The sequence below is a fragment of the Physeter macrocephalus genome, chromosome 21 (genome assembly GCF_002837175.3).
Source record: "Physeter macrocephalus isolate SW-GA chromosome 21, ASM283717v5, whole genome shotgun sequence".
Classification (NCBI taxonomy): domain Eukaryota; kingdom Metazoa; phylum Chordata; class Mammalia; order Artiodactyla; family Physeteridae; genus Physeter; species Physeter macrocephalus.
The window spans coordinates 16,437,644-16,450,557 of NC_041234.1; the positions used below are offsets into that span (position 1 = coordinate 16,437,644).

Consider the following 12,914-nt stretch of genomic DNA (forward strand, 5'->3'; position numbering starts at 1 on the left):
AACTTTCTGGTAATGTGATTTAGTTAACTGACAAGTAAGTTATTACATTATTAAAAAGTGAAGACCATCTCTAGCAAATGTGAGGCCTGTGGTTTTACTGACTCGTACATGCCTCCCACTTCACTCTTTTTAAAGAACAAAAGACATGGATTTGAAGTCAACAACTATATTACTTTATTCTCCTTTACTTTCCTCTGCTCAGATACCTAATTTTCATTTTGTTGTAATTATGTCATGCTGCCAAACCACGTCTCTCAATCCATTTGAAACACAACTCTAACTTCGCTCATTTCAGAGTTTGACACTAGCCAGGATGACACTGGAGAAAACAAACTTCGCAAATATCGTTGGCAACGATCTTTTCCTCCTTCTTTGCCTGATATATTTTTGAAAAAAATTAATTGAAAAACTAAAGAGTAAAAAGATAATATATGTATATTTCTATATATACAGCTATAAAAGGCAGCCCATGGTTTGCAGGAGCTAAATATTCCTCTAATACCCTCCCTAACAGCTAAGGAAGTGACTGGTTTTATTGAGACATCTGGATGTGTTGTGGGATATTCTGTTTGGGATAATTTGGTTTTGAGCAGTGACCAAGAATTATACTAAAATATGTTCTGGGGGATGCTATTAAGAAACTATAGCTGTAAAATGATCATGTTTGTTACAAAGTATAAGGGAAGAATCCAAATCTCCGGTCATATAGGCACTCAATTTGAGAAAAAAATACCACAATAAAATGCTGATATTATTGCTGGAAAACGAAAGGGAACAATTTAAAAGTATACAGGGTAGAAATTGTAAATTATGTTAGAAAACGATTCAAAAATGTGCCATGGATCTAAATGACCAGATGTTTAGGAGAAATATTTTCAGCATATATTAAATGTGAATAGGCACTTAGAAGAAGGAAGTCAGTCCTTGGTAGTCCAAGTCCATGACAGGCAAACAAGAGATGCTAAAGTAAATTAAAAGTACTGATGGAACGACGCTGGATTGAATTTATTTAGCATTTGTCCAAATGATAAGGGAATACAGAGAAAATTATCTCACCGTCCCTGAGGTCAACCATATGAAAACCCCTTAGCAACTGGAAAAATAAAATCATAAATTAATTTTAATAAGAATAATGCATGTTAATTTAATCAGCAAAATACAAATCAAACTATAATGAAGTATCAATAAGTTCTATGGTACCTATTAAAATCCAGAGCTAGAATTTAATGACTCCTTGATCATTACCCAAAACTATCAGTTCAATATGTTGTGCCTAAAAAATGTCCAGATGCTAAACATTGCTGCAAAAGGAATTAATATAAATGAGAAAAGTGAATTTAGTACAAATCCACTATGAAGTCTACATACTCTCCACTGAAGAGCATATTGATTTTTATAACCGAATAAAGGGAATTAAAATATAATAATAGGTAAAAGAAGGAGCTCCTTATTAGGATAAATGGTAAAAGCAGGCAAAAGGGTATAAAAGTCCACAGCAAAAGCTCTGGTATTAGGCATACCTGAGTTCAAATTTGGTCCCTGCCCCCCACCACTGCTTCACTAAATAAGTGAACTGGGTTCAGTTAGGTAATCACACTGGGCCTCATTTTTCCCATCCAAGGACTGAGAACTGACATGTACACACAGCTATATTTAAAATAGCTAACCAACAAGGACCTACTGCATAGCACAGGGAACTCTGCTCAAAATTCTGTAATAACCTAAATGGGAAAAGAATTTGAAAAAGAGTAGACACATGTATATGTATAACTGAATCACTCTGCTGTGCACCTGAAACTAACACAACATTGTTCATCAACTATACTCCAATATGAAATAAAAAGTTAAAAAAATACAATTGACCTCACTGGACACCTATCAGGGTTCTGAGTTAACATGTGTGAATTGTTACACCAAGCATGACATATACTAGGCAACCAATAAATATTAGTCACTGTTAATATAAAGAAACGAAAAAGAACACGTAGGAAACAAGGAAAAGAAACCAGATCTTTCAAATGGTAAATTAGGGAGGGGGGAGTCTTTTTAATTACTGAAAAGGGTCATTTATGAAAAAAAATACATATTTTTTAAAGATAGTAATTTTATATAATATGGCACTAATATGGGATATAGAAAGTATATTTATACACTTTTAAGAGAAATTATATCAATCAGTGATGAACCCATAAGAGTTTATTAGAGAATCTTGGAATAATTGGTCATAAATCTGTAATCATATGAAATTAAATTTACACAGGATAGCCATGCTAAAAGTTAAAAACAGAAATTTCTAGATGTCACTGGTGAAGATATGATTTTGACTGCAGAAAATCAGACATTTTATTTATTAACGATTTGAATGGAAATACTGTATTAATTCATATATGAATATGCTTCCTGCTCAACTAGAGTATAACCTGGCTTTCTAAACTATAAACCCCCCTAAGAAAAATCTCTCCACTGGCAGTATCTGATAGAATTCTCAGCTTAGAGTAGGTATGAAATAAATACACTTTACTTGTGAACTCACCCAACACCAAATCGATATCTTACTTCGTACGAATACAAACATTGGGCGAGCAACAGCCACAGACATGAAAAGCCAAACACAAGACGCATGCAGTCTCTCTTGCTTCAAGTCTGTTTTAAAATACTTGGGGGAGGGATCAACAGCACTGTCACATGTCACATTACTTAATGTTTGTCTCTCAAACTAAAATTAGAAATGCCCTTACTTCAACTTCATCAATTAACTGGCCATCTATTATCCAGTACTAGTAATGAGATTATGAGAAAGTCCCTTAAAACTTTTGCAGAATAAAGGTACTAAGTGTTTCCCCAGCGAATACTATGAATAATTTTATTATTATATATAATTGTTTTAAGTGTATTCACAGAATTATGCTTAACTGAAAATTTTAAGTTTCATGACGGTTTGTAAGTGTAAATTTCTGCAGAGTTTGAAGTATCAATCATCTGACCATCTGTTTTTCTAATTTTTTGTTAGCTACTTAAGAATACAAACACTAACTCACCAGGCATTATGAACAATACTTACGGAAACCATTGTGTAGCAGCACATTAGAATCTCAGGGATAATGGATCATAATCCATTCACATTTCATATTCTAAACAACCCCTGAAATAGTCTATGAATAAATATATTGCACCCAGAGGAAATGGATCATTACTTGAAGTGCATCCATTAATTTTATTACTTGTGTACAGTGCATAACAGACTGTTAGAATAATTTTAATTGTGCACCACCTTCCATGGAAGTACTTCAAAACTGCCACTTAAAGTGAAGTATTCCTCATCAAGTATATTCATCATTAGCCATAAAGTCAGGGTAGAATAATGCAAAAACCTGTGTTTTCAGAGCTCTTGAATTAGAAGAATATTTGGAATGAAAACTTAAAATAAAGTTCCTAATAAATAGTCCCCTATTTTTGTTGCAAATTAAATGAGGGTCATTGCAAATACATTCGGCATTCAGTGTAACAGCCTAAAATGTGATAGAAATTTAATTAGAGTCCATGAAAATGAGGTCTGAGTTTTATAGGCTAATTCTAGAGGTTTTTCTGGTGACACTAACTTTTATACAACTGCCACATCATCTTATTTTAAAAATAATAGCTTTTAAAAATAGTTTGACATAAAATTCATATCCCTAATAAGAATACATAAATTTATGAATATAACCTTTTTCATTTTTTCTCTTTCTAAACAGTATTGAATTATAAGAGCAAAAAGTCAGATCCCTACTCATTTGTTTTTCTTAACATCTTCATTAGAGTATAATTGCTTTACAATGGTGTGTTAGTTTCTGCTTTATAACAAAGTAAATCAGTTATACATAAAAATATGTCCCCATATCTCTTCCCTCTTGCGTCTCCCTCCCTCCCACTATTTTACATTTGGTAGTGTATATATGTCCATGCCACTCTCTCACTTTGTCACAGCTTACCCTTCCCAATCCCCATGTCCTCAGGTCCATTCTCTACATCTGTGTCTTTATTACTGTCCTGCCCCTAGGTTCTTGAGAACCATTTTTCTTTTTTTTAGATTCCATATATATGTGTTAGCATACGGTATTTGTTTTTCTCTTTCTGACTTACTTCCCTCTGTATGACAGTCTCTAGGTCCATTCGTTTCTTTTTATGGCTGAGTAATATTCCATTGTATATATGTGCCACATATTGTTAATCCATTCATCTGCTGATGGGCACTTAGGTTGCTTCCATGTCCTGGCTATTGTAAATAGAGCTGCAATGAACATTTTGGTACATGACTCTTTTTGAATTATGGTTTTCTCAGAGTATATGCCCAGTAATGGGATGGCTGGATCATATGGTAGTTCTATGTTTAGTTTTTTAAGGAACCTCCATACCGTTCTCCATAGTGGCTGTATCAATTTACATTCCCACCAACAGTGCAAGAGGATTCCCTTTTCTCCACACCCTCTCCAGCATTTATTGTTTGTAGATTTTTTGATGATGGCCATTCTGACTGGTGTGATATGATATCGCATTGTAGTTTTGATTTGCATTTCTCTAACGATTAATGATGTTGAGCATTCTTTCATGTGTTTGTTGGCAATCTTTATATCTTCTTTGGAGAAATGTCTATTTGTTTTTGTGACTAATTTTCCACAACAACAGTGATCACTTTAACTTCCTCCCTTCACACACACATACACACACACCGGGCACAGAGTCTCTTCCTTTGGAGATTAAATGAAGAAAAATGTGTCTGTCAATTAACAACATTTATTGAGTGTGAACTCTGTGTAGACCACTATCTCAAGTGTCATGTGGAAAAACAGGAAACGTAAATCAAACTGCCCAGAACTCAGGAAAAAGTAAGAGAAGAGGAAATGGGTACAACCATGGAAAGCTACTCATTCATGGTGGAGAGGATGAACCGCTGCAAATAGTAACATTTCCATGTCCCAATGATGTACAGAGCAGCTACAAAATCTCTTCCCATTAAAATGCACAATTAGAATAGTTACTGCCACTGAAAATCCTTCACAATGATGTGAAAAGATAATGAGAGTTTTGCCTCTGAGGTGAGCCAAACTGACCCCAATCCCTGCCCTTACCCATCTGAGAAAGTTCTGTCGAAATTCAAATAACATCATTCATGTAAAGTATTTAATGAACTATAAACCAAAATACTAAGTTACAGTTCCATACTTAATATTACAGATAAAAGGAGCCTTGTCTGTGTTATCAGTCTGTGCTATTTAATTACGATCCTTAGCAGACTTACTATTAGGTATCACCTTAAACACTATAACACTCATCGGATGATGGTTCTGAAATGTTCTTTTAGTCTGATGTACTAATAATTACTACTATTATTAAAACATTTCCTTAATGTGATTGTCTTCAAGCTCTTAATTAACACACAGAAAACTACAATTAGAAATTCAAAGTGAAGCACAATTTAATGTAGAAAACATCACGAACCCTATTAGATAATTAGAGTATCTCCTCTGGAAATTGTGGTGAAACCATTTTATAGCTTAAGAAAGGGGAAATTGAGCTATGCTTATATGTTTTCAAATGAATGTTTGTCTGTTTGTGATAGGTAAGAAGTGGATTTATTTAGAGAGAAACACCCTCCACAGACAGAGTGTGGGCCATCTCAGAAGGCGAGAGTGGACTTAGGAGAAACATACTCCACAGACAGAGTGTGGGCCATCTCATGGTGAGAAATGCACCAGGGTATGGGGTTGTCAGTTTTTAAAGGAGTGGATAATTTCATAGGCTAATGAGTGGTAGGAGTATTCCAGCTATTTTAGGAAGGGGTGGGGATTTCCAGGAATTGGGCCACCACCCAATTTTTTGATCCTTATGGTTTTGGAACTGTCATGGCACCTGTGAGTGTGTTATTTAGCTTGCTGATGTAAGCATATACTGAGGCTCAAGGTCTACTGGAAAAAGTCAACTTGTCTGCCATCTTGGACCCATCAAATTAATGTTTTGATACAACATTTTTGGCAATTTCAATATTAATAAAGGAAAACAATTTATCAAAACCAGTTTTTTTTGTTATATCTGACTGATAAGGAGACTATATATTTGAACCAAAAACATTATTTTACAAAAAGAATTAAAAATGAAGTCTAATTGTAAATAGATAAAAACAAGTAAGCACATTTTTAGGTAGAACATTTTAGGTATAAAAATGTTCTAGATTGCCCTGAAGTCCCACAATCTCACTCAAAAGATGAAAATCTTTTGCTCTAAAGTATGCAGATCAGTTAAAAAAGTAAAATAAAATCTTAGGAATCTGGATTAATTAATAATCAATACTATTGATACAGTAGCAAGATTCTTTACCATATTTAGTTGCTAAAATTCCCTAAAATTTTAATTATTTTATGTCATTTTGTGTTTAAATATAAAAATAAATCTTAAAGAAGGTTATATTGTATATTTTTAAAAATCTAAATAAATAAAATTTTGGAAATTCTCCCTCTCAGTATAACACAGCTACCGGAAACATAAGTAGATCACTAGGTACCCTATCTAGTCTCCCATTTACTCTCATTAAAGTTCTAGGATGTGAATAATTTGTTGAGACTAAGGCTATGATACTAATCTTATATACTGACAATAAGCTTCATAAAGATTCTATCTGTGAAAAATTTCTCCAGTAAGAGGAGGACCTCTCCACCATCCAACACTTTATCACACTATTCCCCATACTTATCCAATCAATTGATTTTGATATAGGAGTAGCAAATTAATGTTAGTTAAAAAAACAGTTAAAGAGAAAAATCAGTCAAAATTATACCAAAATTCCATGTCAAAGTCCCAGAAATACATTTTTTAGATAACACTCTCTGTTAGTAGCACTGTAGCCTCCCAGTTTAGTCTATTATGATCATGAAGATCCTTTACATTCTTCTAAAAGAACTGGGACACCTATAAGGAAAATGTTCATGAATAGCTTTAATGTATGCAAATAATTTACACAATCTCGTTTTTGATTTAAAAAAGGTTCCAAATGAATTAATAAGAATCTCTTACTGAATATCCCTGCATATTATTCAAATATAAATCATTCTACTGCAAAATTCACAGCACAGTTGATATTAAAACTTACAGTATATTTAATATTAACTGTATTTTAATATTCTTCATATAACACTTTGCATTTGATAAAATGCAGCCAAAACAAAAATTATCTTCTAATTGATCATAACTTCTATGTAACCGTGCAAAACTAAACGTGCTACGAGAAACAGTGTTTTCAGGACACGCAATTGATTTTTAACACAACCTTGCAACATAGAATGAAAGCCATTTCTTCTACATTGGCAACATGGTAATCTCTGCATTTTTAACCATTTTAAGACCCTACCCCACTCCCTGTTTCTCAGCACCTTTCTTAATTCATTCAAGAAATGCCTTCAGGACTAAAAGATTTTGTTTTTTGCATTTCTTAAGTGGTGCTAAAAATTTACGCTTTCAGTAGCTATTTAAAAATGGCCAAAAGTGATTTGAAAATATGTTTGATATACCATTTGTGGTCAAAACTGATGTAAAACATAAGCAGTGAGGAATTTTTTTGCATGTCTTAGAGTTTCATTCTGAAGGAAAAATTAAGAGTTCCAAAATCATTCTAAATACTTTAAAACATGCTCTAATCTTATGGCAAATTATTCTAAGTAGAAAATTCAGTTTCCTGTGTGTGTGTTTGTGTGTGTGTGTATATACACATATATAAAACATAGTTTATGAAATGCTTTCTTTAAAATATAATAGCTATTTTATGCTAATCTCCATACATACTTTTAAACTATGAATATATGTTAAAAGTTATCATGAGAAAACATATATAGAATGTATATATATTTGTATTACTTGCATAACATCATAACATCGTACAAGAATGATCTGCCTTTATCTTAATTTTTAAGGATAAGTAATGTGGTTAAATGAATAGACATTTACATGAGATCATAAATGAAGTACCATGATTCAGCTGTCATTTTCCTTTCTATAAACGAAAGAACAAGAATGTGTGTGTTTTATATGGTTCTGAGTTTTATTACAACTCCACAGCCACACTTGAGAAAGGAAATTCTGAACTTATAAATTTAAGAGCTTTACTGAGATAACTGTTGGGAAATCTGGTTTCGAGAAACCTCAGTTTGTCTTTCAACTTCATGAACCGCATCAGTAAACTCTAGTTTCTGGCTCTTTGTTGGTGGAGCAATTGTAATATAGCGTTAAGCAGGGCCCTCTGAAATATACCTGGAGAGGTACTCCAGGCACATATTGTGCATCTGGCTTAACTCACAATTTGCGCAATCACATAAAATAAATGCTAAGCAATTTCTTCTGTGAAAGACAAAACAAAAAGGAACAAAATATAAGTTCGAATCTTGGAGTCTACTTTTTAGTAATTATGTAAATTGTTTGATTAAATGGAGCAGAGCAGAAGTATCTATGCTCTAGTTATAGCCCAATTTTGAACCTAATCACGTATCACTTAGACCAAATCTTTATTAGCATAACAAATGAGAAGCGTAAAATTTGATCAACAGAGTCAACCAATGAGGAATGTCTCAAATCACACCCCTACCCCTTACTGTGCTTTGCTTTCTACAGAAATTAGAATTTTCCTTCAGAAGTATTATTATCTTCTGACCAAAATTACCAATGTCATTATCTCAATTACTGCCTTAATTTTGCTTTGCTAAACAGAATTTAATCAGTCAATTAATATTTATTAGAGACCTAGTATATGTCCTGATTTTTCTTCATGCTTCCAAAATTTAGAGCTATAAGGGCAATAATCTAGAAAATTATGTTATCACTAATCATATGATCATTTTAACCCTGTATGTAATTTCATCAAAAAAAAATCATTACCTTCAATTCTAAATTTTAACTTCTTTTTGAATAATTGAGTGTATGCTACTATCAGATAATCTGAGTTAAGGTATACTTGATATTTGATTATGAAACGAGACCATTTAAAAGTAGAGATTATTTAAAAGTATAGATTTTACATGACTTTATAAAAATGAAAAAGTGATAATGCACTTCCTAGGGAGAAATTACGTAATAGTTTAAGGATTTTTTTTTAGATCATATAATTTTATTTAACATGAATATGCTGTTGTCAAACTCATCAGTTAAACCATCCAGCAAACATGCATCTAAAAAACAACGTTTCTTGTATTTTGCATCTTCTATATATTCATTAACTTGTTAACCCAATCCTCAGCTGTCATATTTGCTTGTTTTTATTTTTAACCAAATACAGTCATGGGGCTCATTAGAAGAAGAAAATGAATTGATTTCCTAGGAAGATCACTGAATTTTTTAAAGCCAACATGGCAATTAAGGCAAAAAAATAATTCATACACAGAATTTATGCCCCAGAATGCAAGCAGGTACTGGAAAAAGCTGACATGCATAACAAAAACATTTGTTACATTTTCTTATGATATTCTTGTAAACATATCCTTTGAAAAATAAAATAAACTTTGTTTAGAAATAGCATTACCCCTGATTTTCATAAATTACTTATACCTACTTATACTTATAGAAATGAATATAATAGTATAACAATCACAATTGAAAAGAAGTTTGTTTACAATTGACGTCAATAACATTTTGTTCAGACAGCTTTTGAGGTACCAAGTGTTAGTGAAAATTAATTTTAATTCATTATTTTAAAATATGTTTTGCTAACTTTGTACTTTTACTTCATTCAGAAGTAGGTGCAGGGAGATCACCTCTGTGCTTTGTGACCACCTAGAGGGGTGGGATAGGGAGGGTGGGAGGGAGGGTGACGCAAGAGGGAAGAGATATGGGAACATATGTATATGTATAACTGATTCACTTTGTTGTAAAGGAGAAACTAACACACTATTGTAAAACAGTTATACTCAAATAAAGATGTTAAAGAAGTAGGTGAAGTTAAAAAAAAAAAAAAAAAGGTCCCCTGAGGAGACATTTTCTTTTAAACATGTTAAAAAATGAAAAGCAACATAGAAAATAAATATATTATTAGCAAACAGGTATGGAAAAAATGTACTGCAAAATTATTTTAAATCAGATTATAACCACTTTACGCATATGACTGCTTACATTTCCAATTATTTCTGCAAATCCTGTTTTCTTAAATCATTTGGACAAATGCTAGCAGGATTTGCACTAAAACTGATTTCTCGGCAGCAGATTGATACAATATTCTACTACAAGCCATTTTCTTCCATTGGACTCAAAGTTGAATTTCCTCTAATAATTTGCTTGGCATTAAGAAAGAAAAATAAAAGCTCACAAACTCACTTTAAATTTTCATTCAGGAAGGGCTTGTCTGACATAATTCCGCTGATAAATATGAACCTATGTGTTTATCTAATCCCTAAGAAGATTATCTAAATCAACTCTGTAATTACCATTCAGCATCTGTTCCACCAGGGCCTGAGCTGATCTGCTGGCATCTTGCAGTTTTCTGAACTTCTCGGCTTTTTCTCGCTCTATGGCCTGCAGCATGATAGCAAAGGTGAGTATTCAATAAAAGGACTGTGAAACTATACAGTAATTATAACTTGCACTTGCCCTTTCAAGCCTTAAGATATTTCACTCTGTCAGCTTATCATGCGAATCTAAAGATTTTTTTCTCAAGTTCTTGGCACTAGAAGCATCAAGATGGCAATGAATCACAAGCCATTTTCATACTGAATTGTTAATTTTTGTAATAAGATGTCTACTCTTAACTTTTTTTTTACATAATAGTTTCTGAGGCATTATAAGTTAAGACTGCCCCCCCCCAAAAGAACCAACAAAGGCAAATCATAACAAACAATGAAATGATAAAGTGTCAGATAATTAAAATGGAATTTATCTTTTAAAAGTACAACACTGATAATGCTCCTAATAAGTATATAGTCTTTATTAAAAATCAAACAAAAAATCCAGTAAGTATATACAATAGGAAAAAAGTATACTAGCATAAATAATTTACCAAAAAACCCCCCATATTTATCTAAGTACAAGACTGCGGATTAATTTCTCTCTCTAGAATTGTCAAAGTACTCGCATTTCAAGGAAAATTAGATTCAGTTTCATAAAGCTTTCTAAATTCCTTTGTTCATCTCTCCTAACCAGAGTTAACTTTTGAACAACAAAAACACAATTACTTAACAAAATGTAGCATTTGATACTTCTGAGTCTAGTTAATTATGTCTCTACAGAGACAACAATTTTAAGCTATGATGCAGAACTATATTACTATAGTCATTAAAACCTGTGGCTATAACAATACGTTACATGTTCTGAACCTAACAACCTGCAGAAAAAGCAAGCTATAATGTATTTAACATATAGTGAGAACAATATTTCTGTGATTTAATAGTGGCATTATACAAAGATTTCACTTGAGTTTGTGGCAGGAGGTTATTCTACATCAGACTGTTTTTTAAAACTTTTAGATCTATAGGCATTTAAACAAATATTCCAAAGTTTAATATTGGAGTACAGATGGGAGGCATATAATTGATACATGCACACTCTGTGGAGCACTGCTCAGTAGAACTTTCTGCAAGGACGGACATATTCTGTATCTGCACTGTCCATTACATCCCACTAGCCGTGCATGGGTACTGAGTACTCGAAACATGGCAAGTATGACTGGGGATAATAAATTTTAAGTTAATTTAATCTAATTTAACTTAAATTTTAAAAGCTACAATGTGTCAAGTGTCAATTGTAATTGCACAGTGCAGATCTAGTGTCTTCCCTCTGAAAGCAAATAAAGACAGACAGATAAGATATGTAGACATAAATATAGATATATACAATATGGCAACATCAAAAACACTGTCAGAGAAGTAAGTAATCATCTTAACTGGACTATTCCCCGAGCACACCAAATGCTGGGAATGCTCATAAAATAATCCAAATATTTTTAAATATTTAAAAAGATTCTCCAATTTAAAGCAGTAGTCACAAGCGAATAGAGAGCTCTTTAAATTTATTTTAAAAAGAGTTCATGAACTAGAATTACTGGATTTAAGGTCAAAGAGTACAAAATGCTAAAAGAGCCTGTAGACAACAGAATACATCCAATCAGGAAAAACTGTAATATACAAGAAAACAAATTAAAATTTAGCACAATAAATGAAATAAAACACTATAAAAGGACAGTCTTTTTTTAAAAGTATTTATAGACTAGCTAGAATATATACATTTTAAATTATGCCATCAAGGGCAGCAAATGAGAACTCAGTTTCATCTCATCAGTAGCAAAACTCCAAAGGTAACAGAAACATTCTACTATCTTGGATTCTACTTGAAAATTTCTAAGTACACAGACCATGGTGCTTGTGGATTATATGCTCCAAGGATGCCGTATCAATTAGCAGGTGAAACTTCTTGGTTATCTTGAAAGTCAGCTTCACAAAGACATTACTGAATTGTTTACCCAAACATGTACAGAACCATGGAAAGTTCTAGCTTGCTACTTGAACTGAAAAGGCCATGAAAATAAAGTAGCCACAATATACTGTTAAAGGTAAGAACCTAGACGAAGCTTCAAAATTCACATATTCTTAATTCTCAACTTTGGTCTTCTAAATTCTCTGTCCTTAGCATCTAATTGGCACAAGTTTCCCATACTTTAAATTTGTTCTCCATTAAAAGGTAAATGCGGGGACAGAGGAAGATGGCGGAAGACTAAGATGCAGAGATCACCTTTCTCCCCACAGATACAAAAGAAATACATCTACACGTGGGACTGCTCCTATAGAACACCCACTGAACGCTGGCAGAAGACCTCAGACCTCCCAAAAGGCAAGAAACTCCCCACGTACCTGGGTAGGGCAAAAGAAAAAAGAAAAACAGAGACAAAAGAATAGGGACGGGCCCTGCACCAG

The 12,914-nt window shown here is 32.9% G+C and overlaps 1 protein-coding gene across 14 annotated transcripts in view; it reads right to left on the reverse strand.

Annotated features, from left to right (window-relative positions):
- The window catches only part of DMD (dystrophin), a 2,398,628-nt gene that overhangs the window by 1,452,088 nt on the left and 933,626 nt on the right, over positions 1-12,914 (reverse strand). For all 14 annotated transcript variants that reach the window (XM_055081921.1, XM_055081920.1, XM_028482834.2 and 11 more), the window contains one exon: positions 10,437-10,524. In XM_055081921.1, coding sequence (XP_054937896.1) covers positions 10,437-10,524 — 88 coding nt within the window. The remainder of the gene's footprint in view (positions 1-10,436; positions 10,525-12,914) is intronic.